This window comes from Petaurus breviceps, unplaced genomic scaffold (assembly GCF_028583685.1).
Source record: "Petaurus breviceps papuanus isolate PSGF00001 unplaced genomic scaffold, PetGlider_PUasm1.0 90895, whole genome shotgun sequence".
Lineage (NCBI taxonomy): Eukaryota > Metazoa > Chordata > Mammalia > Diprotodontia > Petauridae > Petaurus > Petaurus breviceps.
Window position 1 is genome coordinate 24,913,983 of NW_027187372.1, and position 17,194 is coordinate 24,931,176.

General features: G+C 37.3%; 1 protein-coding gene across 3 annotated transcripts in view; it reads left to right on the forward strand.

The window, feature by feature from the left end:
• NR5A2 (nuclear receptor subfamily 5 group A member 2) overlaps positions 1 to 9,265 on the forward strand; it is a 167,740-nt gene extending 158,475 nt beyond the window's left edge. For all 3 annotated transcript variants that reach the window (XM_069074503.1, XM_069074504.1, XM_069074505.1), the window contains exon 7: positions 5,871 to 9,265. In XM_069074503.1, coding sequence (XP_068930604.1) covers positions 5,871 to 6,118 — 248 coding nt within the window. In that variant the 3' untranslated portion in view covers positions 6,119 to 9,265. The remainder of the gene's footprint in view (positions 1 to 5,870) is intronic.
• The last annotated feature ends 7,929 nt before the right edge of the window (positions 9,266 to 17,194 follow it).

Here is a 17,194-nt window from a genome sequence, read left to right on the forward strand (position 1 = left end):
ACAAAAGAGGGCACACTCAAATGGATTGTTTTAGCAGTTCTAGAGAGGGGAAGATCTGGGTTAAAATCCTGCCTCAGATACTCACTGATGTAATCCTGTTCAAGTTATCTCATCTCTTTCCACCTCAGTTTCCCATCTGTTAAATGGGGATAAGACAGCACCTATCTCTCATTGTTGTGAGTCGTAAATGAGATAATGTGTGCTGCTTTACAAACTTAGTAAGTGCAATATTATTGTGATTTGTATATTAATAATAATTCCAACAGCATGCAGTCTTAAAAAGTTATTAGATTCTAGGGGAGATAAAGTGAATGACAAAAAAAAAAGAAATTGGAAACTACCTTGCTGGGGATACTATCTGTGAGTCAGCAGTTTTCTCCTCATGTTTTTAGGGTTTTACGTGCCATCTAAATGAGAGTTGAAAGTCTTGACTTTTCCAAAACAAATTGCCATTCTACACGGACCGAAGAATCTGAATTGGGTGATTTCAAGGTGATTTTGAGACCTCTTGAAATTGTCAGTGTACATGTCAGCATACAGCACTTTACACAAAACTGACATGCAAAAAAAAAGAAATCCACTTTTTTTGAAATAGGTGAACACAGGTGATTCATCATACAAAGTGTTTACTTTGGGGATTCTTTTGAGTAACAAGGGTCCCTTTCTTTAAAATTTCCATGATTTTTTCTTTTGTTAGTGTAGGTATGCCTTCTACCAACACAAATCATAGCCATTCTGCTTATTACTGGATGAACTTTTAGAGTTGCCACAGCCAAAAAATTAATCACCCTGTAGTCAATCTGCTGGTGAGTTTCCCTGATTTTAGCTAGACTAATTGGGGCAAGAGCAGCTAGCTAGGTGGTATAGTGGATAGAGTGCTGGATCTGGAGTCAGGAAAACATCTTCCTGAGATTAAATTTGACCTCTGACACTTACTAGTTGTGTTACCCTGGGCAAGTCACTTAAACCTATTTGCCTCAGTTTATTCACCTGTAAAATGAGCTGGAGAAGGAAATGACAAATCACTCTATCTCCATCAAGCAAACCCCCAAAAATGGGTCACAAAGAGTGGGACCCAAATGAAACAACAGAACTACAATAAAAAATTGGGGCAACAGATATACATTTCACCACTCAGGGCTCTTCCATGTTGCTTCTCTGCTCAATGAACTTTAATGGCTTTCTATGAATCAAAAAAAGATCCTCTATTTGGTTGAAAATTCTTTATTGTGATTGGCTCCAGCTATCCTTTCCAACTTTATTCTACATTTTCTGTTATTTTTCAGTCACTTTTGACTCTTCATGACCCCATTCAGGATTTTCTCGACAAAAAATACTGAAATAGTTTGTAATTTCCTTTTCCAGCTCATTTTATGAATGAGGAAACTGAGGCAAACAGGGTTAAGTGACTTGCAAAAGATCATAGTGCTAGTGTCAGAGGTCAAATTTGATCTCAGGAAGATGTTTTCCTGACTTCAGACCAAGTTCTCTATCCACTGGACCATCTAGCTACCCTTATTATATGTACCCCTTTAGAGATCCTTCAAGTTGAGTCAAACTAGCTTTCTTATTTGTTTCTCACATATCAAAGCTTCCCATCTCCCATCTCCATGCCTTTGCAAAGGCTATCCTCCAAGTCTGAAATACACTGCTCTTTCTTCTCATCTCCACCTCTTCAAATTAATCCCTAGTTTCCTTTAAAATTTAATTCAAGTGCCACATCCTCTGAGACTTTTCCTAATCCCATAGTTGTTAATGCCCTCTCCTGAAAATTACCTAGCTATATGTACAGGCAGGAACTAATTAGTGAGAATAATAAATCCCATGAAATGGTATTATGTATTCAAATTCACAGCATTTAAAGTTATAATTATGTAAATTATAATAAACATTTTTGGGAAATAACAGTAAATAATTTGGTAAATACTATTTATGGTAAATAATGGAACTATATCATGCAAATTTAAATAATGCAACTTCAGAATGATTGGTTATTAGTACTAATCAGGACCTAGTTGTATTTATTTTGCTTACTTGTGCATTTGGTATTCCCCCTTATTTAATGTGAGTTCTTTTTGGGCAGGAACCATTAGATTTTTCTCTTTTGTCTCGGGCTCCCAACACAGTCCATAACGATTGATTGATTGATTGATTGATAGAAGTTTATGCTCTGCAGGCATCACTTTTGAGAAAACAAAACCACCTCCAACGCAAGATGAGGCCTTGAAGGAGGACATCAGTAAAGCAGATCCCCCCACTGTATTTTAAGTCTTATTTGATTTATAAGCAACTTTTCTGCAATAGATCTGTTATGTAAAATACAGAATTTTCCCAAAAAGCCCTAATTGACAAATGTTTACATCTTATTCTTACCAGATAGGAATAGTCACATATCTCTTCTTCCCAAATGATATGAGAACTATTCCAGACATTTAAATGAATGTAGCATGAGCTTATTTCCATCCAGATAAAGTTAAAAAGAACAGAAAGTCATCATCCAAGAAATTTAACTCATAATCAAATAATCTTCAGCATCAAGACCAAGCTCTATTTTTTTCTCTTTTCCCTGATTGCTTTGGGATGGATGCCTCAAATCCCAACTCTCTTTGCCTGTGGAGACATAGAAAGAAACAACCAAAGAATACATTCAGTCAGTATGCCTGTATGGTACAGTTAGCTCCATGATTCCTATTATGGGTAATAGAAAAAGCCATGGCAACTGCCCGAGAGTGAAGATACACAGTTGCACGAGATCAAGTCAAAAGGATTGCAGTGAAAATGGAATTGAAGAGAATTTGGCTTCAGTGGACAGAAAGAGCATGTTTCTCTTCAAGTAATGATGTGAAAGTATAGTACCTGACAAAATATTAGACACATAGTAAGTGCTCATTGATTGCAAAAGAAGGAAAAATTGAATACTTTCTCAGGATATGGAAGTAAAATTACCAGGCTTGTGAGCCATTACTCAAGCAAAAATTTAAAAAAAAAAAGGTTTTTCAAATGCCTATTAGTAATTTTTTTTAATCTAGGCTTTATTTACCAAAGGGGGTTCTTTGATTTTGTGTGAATTGAAATTTGGCATGAATCCTGTTCCCCCTCCCCCAAACATACAACTGATTCTCAGAGTTACATTTGTCAAAGAAAACATGTTTCAGATGCTCACTTTTAAATAGACCACTATTCATTTATCTCACACATTCAACTGAACAAATTCCTTCACCCTCCCTAGTCTCCCATTTGACTATTGTTCACTCTGTCTTGCCTATGAGAATTTCTTTCATTGTAACATAAACCATTATTTCACTTTATCATTGAAAGTAACTCATTTCAAAGTTAGTGCAGCATTTGATATTATTTGTCTTCTTTTACATCCTCCCACAGACAGTTCTTAAAAGTTAGTCAAATCCTGTCTCCTATGGGACAGGTGAAGATTAGAGGCAAGAATTTTGCTATGAAGAGAAATCAGAATTTCAGTTGGAAATGTCAAAATCACATTTACCCCCTCTATTCTCATGCCATGTGACTGTCCTGTATCAGTGATCAGCAAAGCAAGACTTTAAAAGCAACATAGCACCTGTTTGTAATATTAGTGTTGAGAGCACAAGGAGAGCCATTGTTTAGAGTTTTATATTATACCAAGAATAGCAGTGTACTAACAAGGTTTTATTTCTTCCTTTATCACTTATACTTGATAGTACCTAACCAAATATAACTTTGGTGTGCCTTTGAAAATACACACACATTTAGAAAAATTCAGTCTTTACAGCCTTTCCTACACAGATGAACCAAATACAAAATGATTAATGCTAGAATGCATGAGAGGCTTCATTTTGCAATTAGTGAAGAATGAAATATGTCTTTAAAAATTGTACACAAATTTCATAATATGTGTTGAATTGAGGATTCGTATATAATCAAGAAGGAAATATTTAATTGAAAGAAAAATATTGGTATAGGGAATCATTCATAGTCAGAAAGGGATTTGAGTCTTGAAAATATCTTTTTTAATCTGCTGGAGTTAGCTGAGTATAATTATATGCATTTGTCTATAGTATGGGATGTAGGTGTGAGAATTCTTCAGGTTTCCTGGCATTCTGAAAAATTACAAATACTGTTTTATGTCTCTACTTCTGGAGAATTGCATTCCAGAGTGGAGTGACTTTTTTATATCTGGATAAATTGAAAGTAGGGTGAGTAGGAATAACACATTGATGATCCACTTTAAGGTCTGCAAAACCTATTTGCATATTTTACCTGAACATTTAATACAGTGCTTTTATCCTAACAACGTACTCTGACACTTGTCTGTCGAGTTTATATACCATACTGAGGTGCAGTCTTCCCAATAGTGGACTTTGCTTCCATCAGTGATTATTTGAGGATCTCATTCATCCACTTAGACAACATATCTGATTCTATCATCCTAGCTTCAAAATAAATATTAACTCTGCATCTCACATTACTTATGTTTATTTACCTTAATACTCAATTCCCTCACTGTTTTTAATTTGGGGTGGAGAGTTGAAGAAGGGGGTTGGAGGGCACGTTGATGCAAAATTATAGTGAAAAATGTAAACATCCAAATCATTCTGGACACATTTCTCTAGCAACTGTAAACCAACCCTGTTGTGTATGGATACAGAGAAAACTAAATACACATATATCCATACACATTCATGAATTTAACGGTATATAATGCAAAATAATGTATGAGACAGTAATGGTTCCTTTGACAACCATTAACAGAGTTGATTGGATTTTGTGCATTTCAGCTTTCAACAAGAGCCCCACTGATCTTGCCTCAGGATCAGATAGCCCTAACTCTTTCCTATTTATTTTTGTGCAATTGGAAGGAGAGAGGGCCTGCATCTGCTTACTTCACACGTGGGTATGTTTGGATTTATTTGTGCTTGTGTGTAACTACACATGTATCTGTATACTATGTATACACTAAAATGCAAGGACTGCTGTTTGCATAAATAAACAACAGAAGTGGTTTCATCAAAGAAATTTTCAATGAGCTAGTCTCACTCTGTCTTTTATTTCAATATTTATAGTGTCCCCCTAAGGCAGAGATGCCCTAAAACAACTATAGATGGTCACTTGGATTAAGGCAAAATGAACTTTCAGGGCCCATGTTCCCTACATGAAGGCTGAGGTACTCAAAGAAAAATGGAGAAGCCAGTATCAGGTTAAAGGGCACTGTCCTGTCCTGTTATTTTGCCGAAAGGACAAGGCTTTCATTTTGCAAAGATCATTAGTCACCAAGATATATATTTTAGAGAGTTTCTCGTAGGGAAGATTATGTTGGCAGTCACTGGAGTGTACCAGATGGTTCATTAGCATGGGTTAGACAAGTCAAAGGCTTTCAGAATCATTTAGAAAATGTCAAACAGAAACAAGAACCCTGTCACTTTTTATTAGAATTAACTACATCATACCCTGGACACAGATTTCACCTTGGGTCAGAAAAATTAATACAGAATTATATGAATTGTGTAATATACTGGGTTAAGATGGGTCTTTCTCTGGGGACTCATTTGCTGGCAATATATTATGGTCCCTCTACTTTAGGAATCCACAAACCTTTCCCTTTTGTAAGATATGAAAAGAGTTGACCTTGCTCAAAATCCATTGGTGTCTAATTGATTTGAGGTATATGCAGAATTTTAACAAGATACTCTGCTCCACTTCTTTTGTGATCCGTTTTTCCCCAAGAAGCCTGGTGAGTGGGATTTACTGAATATTCAGCAGCATGTAAAGTATGCTTTATGTCAGGAGGAAAATACACCCATTAATTGAACACAAGGCTTTGGTAAACAGGAATTAAAATGCAATTGAAATGGTGTGACTTCTTTTTTTTTATCCAGATGTCAAAAACCTTGAGAACTTCCAGCTGGTGGAAGGAGTTCAAGAACAAGTGAATGCTGCGTTGCTGGACTACACAATGTGCAACTACCCACAACAGACGGACAAGTTTGGGCAGCTTCTCCTCCGGCTACCAGAGATCCGGGCCATCAGCATGCAGGCTGAAGAATACCTCTACTACAAACACCTGAATGGGGACGTGCCATGTAATAACCTCCTCATTGAAATGCTGCATGCAAAGAGAGCATAAATTCTCCCCCCCAAAAAAAATCCCTCCAAGAGCTTATTCCTGCTTTCTAAAAAAAAAAAAAAGCTGAAAAAAAGAAATACTCTGAACTGCTTCAAGCAACATTAATTAAAAACTTGGTTTTCAGACACTGAGAAAATGGTATAATAATCAAATACTTAATAGTAAATAAGTGATGTATCAGGGTATTTGTATTGCAAACTGTGAATCAAATGCTACACATCCCCAAAGGAATATAAGACACTACAATAAGACGTAATGAACTTTGCAGGTGGACACCATCACCATGTCAGATGGGAAAGGACAGAGCAATTCTTGTATATTTAAACTGATCTCCACTTAATGAAGAAATTTAGGAACAAATTGACCTGTGTTATTAAGCTATTGGAATGGGGGGAATTTGCGTGCACTGAATTCCTTCACCAGATAGCTGGAATAAAAAACGATTTGAAAGGATGTGAGCCGTAACTTCTGGCAGCATCCTTTGGATTATCCTTCCAAGGACCCAACACCTACTCTCTTCTGTGATCATGGATGTGTTCTCTATGCAGAAACCTGTTTTAAAAGAAGAAGGAAAGCAAAGACCTGTGGAAGGCCACACACACAACAGCCATGCCACCAAATCATTAAAAGCCTGCTTGTCAGGTCTGCAGACTGCTAGTGCAAACAGTCTAGGAATAAGTTAGCTTGCCATTCTTAATATGTTCTGAAGTTTGTTTTGTCACGTGTTCATGTTGTTAAAAAATGGAGGCAGTATCCCTCTTCTGGTCTATGTCAGCATGATACAGGAAAACATGCTTTCACATGCTTTTCAACTGGTCCAAAGCTAAAGCTTTCAGGAGACCCCTTTCTGCTGCTGCTGTGGTGGTGCTGTGGCATCTGGACATCAATCACCACGTGCTGATATCCATAAAGTTTTCGTGCCAAATGGCTTGTTCGAGCACATCAGTCTTTTCACCATCACGTTTGTGGGTTCATTAAAAAAAAAAGTTTTTAAAAATCTGTGCTTGGGTTTTGAAAAGCATTTCTAGGCTGTTCAAGCTAATGAGCAAAATCAATGGAAATCCAATGATCTAGTCTCATAGCAATTGAACATTGCCAAAAGGTGGGAAAGAAGGGACTTGTTTTTAATATGTGTTGGGGGTGGGGGTGAGAGAGGGGTAGACTATGAAAAGTAACTAAAAGTTTGACAAAGAGGACACAAAGAAGAGTGATACTGCCCTTTCTGAGTAGACCAAAGTCTGCTGCAGAACAAATATTGGTGAAAGACAATTACAAACAATCTCTTTCCAAATGAAGGTATCAGTATTATGACATGTAAAGTCACAGTTATGAAAGTCTTGCCTTATTTCACTATCCCAAGAGTTAACTGTGCAGGTGTGGATCAAGAAATGTTTAAAATAAAGTATTACTACTTTTGCATTCAAAGAAAACCTAGTGTTTACATTCTTTAGGTCCTGTGGGGGGAGGGGAACTGTGATACTACACATAGCAAACGCAGTCATTTCCTTGATGTCGCTTTCTGATTGGTAATTATTTTTTACCAGTTCTTAATTACTGTATGTCGTGAGACACTAAAATCAAAAGGGAATCTCATTTAAACTCTAATTTTTTAAAGATTATTGGCTGCACAATCACTTGCTGAAACTGTAAAAAAAAAAAAAGACAAAGAAAAAAGAAACCTCCTAGTCCCTTAATTTTTTTTTCATAAATATTGCTGGCTTTTAAATAGTTTATTTATATTGTATATCATAGTTTCAACTGTAGACAATTATGATGCTAATTTATTGTTCCTTAGTTTCCCCTTTGTATAAGATATAGCCAAGAATGAAGAAGCCAAATATATGTGTTTACTGTAGCATGTCTTCAAGTTAGTAGAATATATAGTTCAGGGACATACAAGAGTCTTAATGAATGAAAATCAGTCACTTGACTCAATGCCTGTAAATCTTCCTAATCCTCAAGGTAGTTTATTTAAAATCTGTTGTAAATTATATGAATTGTAGCGTCCTCTGTTTCAAGTGATCTTAACTCTGAGAGGTGGGCTTTTCACCTTAAATTCCTTTCCAAGCATTGTACATCGTATACCAAAGACATCAGTCCGTGTTTCTCTAGTCATTCAAAGCTGTCTATTTCATCACCTTCATGACGCAGCTCAAATATTTTGTCCGTGAGTAGGGTACAAACTTAGCAAAGTTTCACATCTGTGACTCCTCACTGTATATTTACTGCCAATTCTAACCACTCATTCTAATCTAAACAGTTCAAAGGACCCCAGAAAAATAGCTCAGCAGAATGGCATATCCAACATATGAAAAATGAATTTTTTTCCAGTTATACCAAGTTGACCCAGTCACATATGGAGACCAATTGTTTTACCAATGAGCTGTAAAAGTGGGTCCAGTCATAAATGTACAACATGGGTGAGGGGTTTGTGGATTGTTTCTGTTTTGAGTTGTTTTGTTTTATTTTTTTTAACATTTCAAACAAATGCATTGCATTCTGTAAATTCTATTTTTTCTAATACAGTGCTCCTCACTGAATATTAAAACCTTTAAAAAATGTCAAATATAAGTGTGTTATTAACTATATATAAAGCGCTACAATCTCACTAGAGAGGAATGTGACAGAAGGGTTTGTTTTAAAAAAAAAAAATTGACAACAACAATAACAACCGCCAGTCAAATTTTGCATCCACCCTGATGGAAACCGAAAGTTCAGAAGCAGATAAACTAGAATGTATATTTGCCAGTGTCTGTGGTTCTGAGAATCCCTCCAGCTTGCCAAAGTTTGTGAACTAAATTTCTCTAATGTTAATTGTTAACCACTTTGTAACTAGACATTTAATGACTGCCTTATCAATTACAGGACATATTAGTAAAAGCAGACTACAATGAAAAGGTTTGGGCTTTGGCTGGTTTCCCATAGTTGTTCTATGTTTGTAAACAGACAATCTGTAATGTCTGAATATTTGTATTACAGATGTTCTGCAGCTGCCTTGGGTAGAGTGTGCAGTTCGTTACTTGTTGGAGTTCTCTTACTGTATCAGTGAAATACATATTGTCATGTCAGTTCTTTGCCAGGAGTTTCTCAACACCAATGGAAATTTTTTTTTCAGTATTTCAATAAATATTGATATGCCCAGCCTGATCATTTTAAAATTGTTTTTATGAAACTTTCATTGCATTAGACACCTAAAAAGATCAAGTTAATTGAATAGGATTTAAGAAGAGGAAAAAAAAATTATCACCTTCTCCAAATACTATTTTCATATAGAAAAGTCTATTAACTTGGTCAGATATATTGAAACCAATTCTATAAGTATTTATTAAGCACCTACTATTTGCCAAGGCATTATGTTGGATGCTAGGGATTCAAAGACAAAAACAAAGTTGTCCCTGCCCTCAAAGAGCTTACATTTTCCTGGAAATGAAACATTCAATGCAATGCAAATAATGTATCACCATCCATGAAACAAAGCATAAGGTCAACGGGGGTCCACATTTCTAATCATAACTGATCTTTAGAAAATCTAACAAGGGGTTTTCATTAGATTCTTGACAATGCCACCTGCCCACCCCACCAAAGGGAACACACTAGAGAGAATCAGTCTTCAGGTGACAAATGAATAGACATATAACCCAGCACTTACCCAACATAGCTACCTGAAGAATTTGCTGCTCTGTGGAAACACACACACAAACATGCATATGCACACATCCCTTCCTTCTTAGGGCTTTATATCATAGGACCAAAGGATTTAAAGCTAGAAAGAACCAGAGAGATCACCAAACTGAGCCTCCTCATATGATTGAGGAGGAAACAACAACCTTTAACATAACAAAGTTGTTTCTCAGACCGTTTTAATTGTTAGTGACAACCTTTTTATTCTTGGGTAACCCCTATCATCAAAGAACCTCAAAGCATGCCATTTACTTTGTCCCAGAAGTCATCAGAGTAGCCAGAGATGACTGAGATGAGCACAGGGCTGCTGGTAGTTTCTCTTGAAAGTAACTTTTATTGGAGTGACAGTACAGTAAACTTCCTGCTGGTAGAACAACACTAAGCAGGCACTTACTTAGGCTAGCACAACTTCATCAAGACAGGAAGTCAACAGGAAACAGGGTCCTGCTGGTTGATTTTCATACTTAGAGCTCTAACAGGGTTTTCAACATTGCTAAGGATTGTTAAAGTCATTTTCCCAGGAAAATTATTCAATCACAGAGCCTAATTTGGGAGGGACCTCAGAGGCCATCCAGTCTAAAGCATCCCTGAACAATACCAATAAGTGGGTAGACAATCCTTGCTCCAAGATCTCCAGTGAGGGATGATGCACCCACTATTCCCTAGGAGAACCCATTCCACATGGAATATCCCTCATTGTCAGTAAGTTTTTCCCACTATCATCAAGCCTAAATATGACTCTTTTCTTCTTTCATTCTAACTCTTGTTTCTATTTGGTTCCACTGAGTTGTTCAGCAACCTGAAGGCAGTAGGTAGGTAGAAAGGAGGTAGATGAAGAGAAAGATCAGAACATACAGAAATGATTTTGTGAAACCTCCATATGAAAACCTAACTAGGGAAAACGGATTAAATTTACCCATGTTCAACATATATGTGTGAAATATATATGCATATATGATGTACATTACATATGCATATATATACACATATTTATACTTGAATTTTATTACAAATGTAGTATGTGCTATAAATCCTCTGACACTTTTCTCCCATTGGCTCCAGGCAGAGGTGACTATTACTATGGAGAGGTGCCTCATAACAGTACCTAATAGGGGTTATTTGAAGGAACAATGGATGTTTAGTTTGGGAGAGAAAAAAAAAAGCCTGAGAATGGAGGGATATGTCTACTGTCTTCAAGTATCCGAAGGATTGTTATGGGAAATGGAGATGAGTTTTGTCCTTTATAATCCTGCAGGAAAGAACTAGGAGACGAGGAGGACTAGCAGACGCTGATTTAGATTTGATGTAAAGGGTAACCCTCTAATAATTAGAGCTATACAAAAATAAAATGGGCTATCTTAGGAAGCAGAATGCTTTGAACAGAGCCTTGAAGTGGGGAGCACTTCTTTGACATTATTCTCCAAATTATACTTGCAGATTGGGTGCCACAGGGGTTGACAACCCCAGGTTCAAGATAATCTGTGGGTCCATGCTCCTTAAAATTATAGCTTAAGAGCCCCCACTGATGGGTTTACTGTCCTATAGTCAAAGAATGCAATTAGGTCACAATAAAGGCGTTTAATGAAATAGCATAGTAAGAAAAATAGGAACAAAAGATCTTGCACTCTCCCAAAAGTTTACACAGGACAGTGGGAAGAGTGAGACATCCATAAAGTTCACAAGTGGAGGGGACCACATACTGTTGGGAAATTGTAGAGAAGAGTATGTTACAGATGTGGGTTGGGCTAGACAGTCTCTTAGGTCTCTTCTAAATCTAAGATTCTTTGGTACCATGATTCTATATATACAATTCAGCAACACCCCCCCCCCAAGATAGAACATTTCATTAATTCTTTTTCCAAAAAGACAAGCATTTTAACTAAACAATTGTTATCCCTAACTCAGTCAGAATGAGAACACAAGACTTCCTACCTATTAGTCCCAGAAGTGAGGAATATCTTTTTTCATTAGAAGTTTCAAAATCACTCTAAGAAGTTCTCATCAAAACACAATCTTAGAGCATGGAAATTATATTCCCATTGTAAAAACAAACACCAAGAATTTCAGCTTCTCTAGAACACATGTATAGAAAAGTCTCTATCCCACCCACCCCCAGAAAACCATATTCCTTTATTTACTAAATTTTGCTTCTTCTTTTCTCTCTTTTTTATGTTTTAGTTTACATCATTCATTTACACAAGATTTTGAGTTACAAATTTTCTCCCCATTTTTTCCCTACCCACCACCCCAAAACCACAATGCCACTGAATATCCCCTCCCCCCAATCTGCTCTTTCCTAATATCTTCTCCCATGCCCCCTCTGACTTTCCAGTAGGGCACGGTGGATCTCTATGCCCCAGTGCCTGTATATCTTATTTCCCAGTTACATGTAAAATTATATATATTTTAAACATTTTATTTTAAAACTTTGAATTCCAGATTCTTTCCCTTCCCCCCTCATCACCCACCCTTACTGAGAAGATAAGCAATTCAATATAAATTGTACATGTGTAGCTATGCAAAACATTTCCATAGTGGATATATTGTGAAAGACTGACTATATTTCCCTCCATCCTATCCCACCCCCCACTTGTTCTATTCTCTACTTTGATCCTGTCCCTTTTCAAAAGTGGGTGCTTCCAACTTCCCTCCCCCCCCCCGGCCTGCCCTCTCTTCCATCACTCCCCTCTCATCCCCTTCCCCCTTACTCTCCTGTAGGGTGAGATACCCTATTTAGTGTGAATATCATTCCCTCCCTAAGCCAAATTCAATGAGAATAAGGTTGACTCATTCCCTTTTGCCTTCCTGTTCTTCCCCTCCATTGTAACAGTTTTCCCTTACTTCTTCTATATGACATAATTTACCCCATTCTGTCTCTCCCCATCACCTCTCATTATATTCCTCTCTCACCTCTTAATTTCCCCTTTTAAGTATCATCCCTTCCTATTAAATTTGACCTGTGCCCTCTGGTCCTGTGTATACCTGTACATATATATACACACTCACATATGTATTCATATGTCCATATAGATGTATATATGTATGTATACATATATATATATACACACATTTCTAGTCCCTTCAACTATTCTCATGCTAAGAAATGTTTCATAAATTACAATTATTGTTTTTTCCATGTAGGAATGTAAATAGTTCAACTTTGATAAGTTCCTTGTGATTTCTTTTCCCTGTTTACCTTCTCATGCTTCTCTTGCTTCTTGTATCTGAGTGTCAAATTTTATATTCAGCTCTGTTTTTTTTTCATCAAGAATGCTTGAAAGTCCTCTATTCCACTCAATGATCATATTTTTCTCTGAAACATGATACTCAGTTTTGCTGGGTAGGTGATTCTTGGTTTTAATCCCAGCTCCTTTGACCTCCAAAATATCATATTCCAAGCCCTTCAATCCCTCAGTGTAGAAGCTGCCAGATCCTGTGTCATCCTGATTATGTTTCCACAATATTTTAATTGTTTCTTCCTGGCTTATTTTCTCCTTGATCTGGGAACTCTGGAACCTGGCTATAATGTTCCTAGGAGTTTTCTTTTGGGGATCTTTTTCAGGAGGTTGATCGGTAGATTCCTTCAACCTCCATTTTGCCCTCTGGTTCTAAAACATCAGGGTAATTTTCCTTGAGAATTTCTTGAAGGATGATTTCTAGGTTCTTTTTTTGATCATGGCTTTCAGGTAGTCCAACAATTTTTAAATTATCTCTCCTGGATCTATTTTCCAGGTCAGTGGTTTTCCTGATGAGATATTTCACATTGCCTTCTATTATTTTTTCATTTGTTTGGATCTGTTTAATAGTATCTTGATTTCTCAGAAAGTCACTAGCTTCCATTTGCTCCACTCTAATTCTAAAGGAATGAATCTCTTCAGTAAGCTTTTGAGATTCTTTTTCCATCTGGCAAATTTGGCTTTTTAATGCATTCTTCTCCTCATTGACATTTTGAGCCTCTTTTGCCATTTGAGTTAGTCTATTTTTTAAGGTGTTATTTTCTTCAGTCAGGTTGTTGACTCTCATTTCATAATTTTCTTGCATCATTCTCATTTCTGTTCCCGATTTTTCTTCTACTTCTCTTATTTGGCTTTCAAAATTCTTTTTAAGCTCCTCCGTGGCCTGTAACCAGCTCATATTTTTCTTGGAAGCTTTTGGTGCAGGAGTTCTGACTGTGTTGTCTTCCTCCTGTTCCATGCTTTGATCTTTTTTGTCCCCAAAATAGGAATCTAATGTTGGACTACAATACTTTGCTTCCTTTGCTTGCTCATGTTGACACTCAATTACTTGGCTTTTGAGCTTTTTTCCACTGTATAACTCTGCTACCAGAAAGGGGAGCTTTGTCCCAAATTGCTGAGGTTTTCTCAGCTGCTGGAGCTATTAGTTGGGTGCCCTCTCTGAAGCCTCCACACACTCTGGCAAACTGGTCATGCACTCCAGGACCTCCACCCTAGACTGCAATCCAGATCCAAGCAGGTTGAAGCAAGAGCTATTATCCCTCAGACTGGTTGCTTGGTTCCCCCTACAATCTGTGAGCCAGGAGCTCTGAAGCAGCCACATAATGGTGGCTGCACGGCCGCCACACCTCTGTCGCTTCGGTATAGGCCAGACTGCACTCCCAAACTCCCAGTTTCCAAAGTCTACACTGCATTGACCTCTCACTTTGTCCTTAGCATCTATGGGATGATAATTCTGGAAACCACCACAGCTGGTGATGATCTGAAGACCCTCCAGCCAGTGACTCATTGTGGCCGCCCTGAGGCTAAAATCTCGGGCTCACGTGGGACTGGGTTTGGCTCGGCTCCCAGAGTGCTGTGCTGGCCCCTTCCTGACGGCCTGATTGCTGTCCTCAGTGGGAGGTTAGCTTCTCTCTGTCATTTTGTGGGTTCTGTAGCTTCTAAGTTTGTTTAGAGTCATTTTTTACATGAATTGGAGGAGGTAGGAGTGAGAGCCATGTGGAAGTCCTGTTTCTACTCTGCCTAATTATTTGGGGTTATTTTTTGTTTCTATCATCAATTTCAATATACATTCAAAGCAAGATCCTTTCCTCTATATTGGCAGGCTTGTGTGTGAAAATGTTATTTCACAACAGAGTTTTTTTTAAATACTTAATGATAGCACCTAATATTTAAGTAATACTCATGGTATCATCTCTAAGCACACAATTCTCAAATCTCTTTTTCCAGCCCTAACCTCTCTCTCCTGACCTCCAGTTTCACATCTCCAACTGCCTATCAGACATGTCAACTAGATGTCTCATAGACATCTTAAATTCAGTGTGTCCACAACTGAATTCCATATCATTCCTTCCAAACCTTCCCCTCTTCCTAATACCCTTATTATCCTGAAGGGCGCCATCATCTTTGCAATTCCCTAGGTTCACAAAATAGGTATATTCCTTACTCTCTGACTGCCCCGCATATTCAGTCATTGTGAAATCCTATCAATTCCACCTTTATAACAGTAGTAGTAGTAGTAGTAATACTAATGGTAGTAGTAACAATAGTGGTAGTAATAGTAGCAACAGTATCAGTGGTAGTAGTAGTGGTGGTAGTAGCAGCAGCAGCAGTAGTGTTAGTAGTAATACTAATAGTAGCAGTAGCAATAGTGGTAGTGATAGTAGCAGCAGCATCAGTGGCTGTAGTAGTGGTAGTAGTAGTAGTGGTGGTGGTAGTAGTAGTAGTAGTAGTAAAAGTTATTTGTATACCACTTTAAGGTTTACAAAATACTTTACAAATATTAATTTCATAACAACTCTTTCAGGTAAGTGATATTATTATCTTCATTTTACAGACAAGGAAATTTAGGTAGGTAGAGATTAAGAGACTTGCCCAGAATCACAAAACCAGTAAGTGTCTGAGGACAACTTTGAACAAAGGGTTTCCTAACTCCTGTTCTGGTGCTCTATCCACTGCACCCTCTAGTTAACATCTCTAGTATATACCCACTTCTCTGACACTGCCAGGTGATGCACAAGTCCTCATCCCTTCATGTCTGGACTATTGTACTAGGCTTCTGAACTCTAAGGTACCTTCCAGCTCAAATATCTTTCCTTCCCTTATTCTCTCTATCTTCTGCTCATTTACTTTTTTCTTAAAGATATTAGATCTCTTGAAACGTCCAAAACCAACTGTTCCTTCTCTTGCACCCCTTGACAAAGACCAAGAAGAGAAGTCGGCAAACTTCTTCCTCCTTTCCGTTTTCTTTCTTTTTATAATTTATGGAATAAAACAAGCATTTCTATAACATAGTACAATTTCAAATCCTCTCTCTACCACCATTGCTTATCAATAACAATAATAACTAGGATCTATATAGCACTTTAAAGTCTAAAAAACATTTTACATGTTGTTATTCCATTTGACCCTAACAACAACCCTGGGAAGTAGGTGTTATTATTAGGAGGAAACTAAGGCAGACTGAAATTAAATGACATCACTAGTAAGTGCATGAGGGTGAATTTGAACTCATCTTCCTATTTCCAGGCCTAGCACTCTATCTACTCCACCACTCAACTGTCCACCCCTGATTACCACTCTCATAACCTCTGACAAACAATTACATGCTCAGGAATGGTCATATCTTTGACACCTCATCTTCCAGTGAAATTGACTCCAGGTGCTGAAATTCCTTCTTTTGGTTCTAATTGCATCACAACTACTAGTCTTGGTAAAGAGTGGAGGGGAAAACATATGTCTATAGTAAATTCCGGAAAAAAATCCAAACCTTTTCCTTTATTATATTTGTATAGTCATTCATAAAATTGCATCCCAATTTGTGTTTAAGTAGAGAGAAATCTCAGGTAGAGGTCTTTCTTGTAAAAGGCAACACAGGTAATTTCCTCTACTGGACTCCACTAGAGGGACCAAATAGCCCTATACCAAACTCAGCGCCTGCTGCCTAATTCTGTTACTTGAAAGAGTATATGAAACTATTTTTATAAGTTAAGAAATAATGATGGGGAAGGGGATTCCAATTCAGTCTTTTTCTGCTATCTAACCACTCTAAAATAGCTATAAAAACAAAAGGTCATTCAACAAACCAAGCCACCTGAATTCCATCACTTCGAATAACACCCACAGAGATGTTCAAATCCAGCAGCCCTATTACCCAAGGAAAAAAAATCCCTAATTCTGATGTACATTTTATTGTTACAGTTAATATCCCCAATAACTTTGAAAAGGTTTGTACCTTTAACTAAGTTTGACATTTAGTTTGAAGCCACCTCTGATGTATATTTTTATTAGAAACATACAGAGAGTTTGTTCCACACAGCACAGGTCGACAGGCTACAGTACTTAGTGGTCTTGACATTTTCCTGGAATACTAAAGAATAATTTTCCTCAGCTCTGAACAGGAAGTATGTAGTTTGATCACTCAACATAAATATTCTAGCAA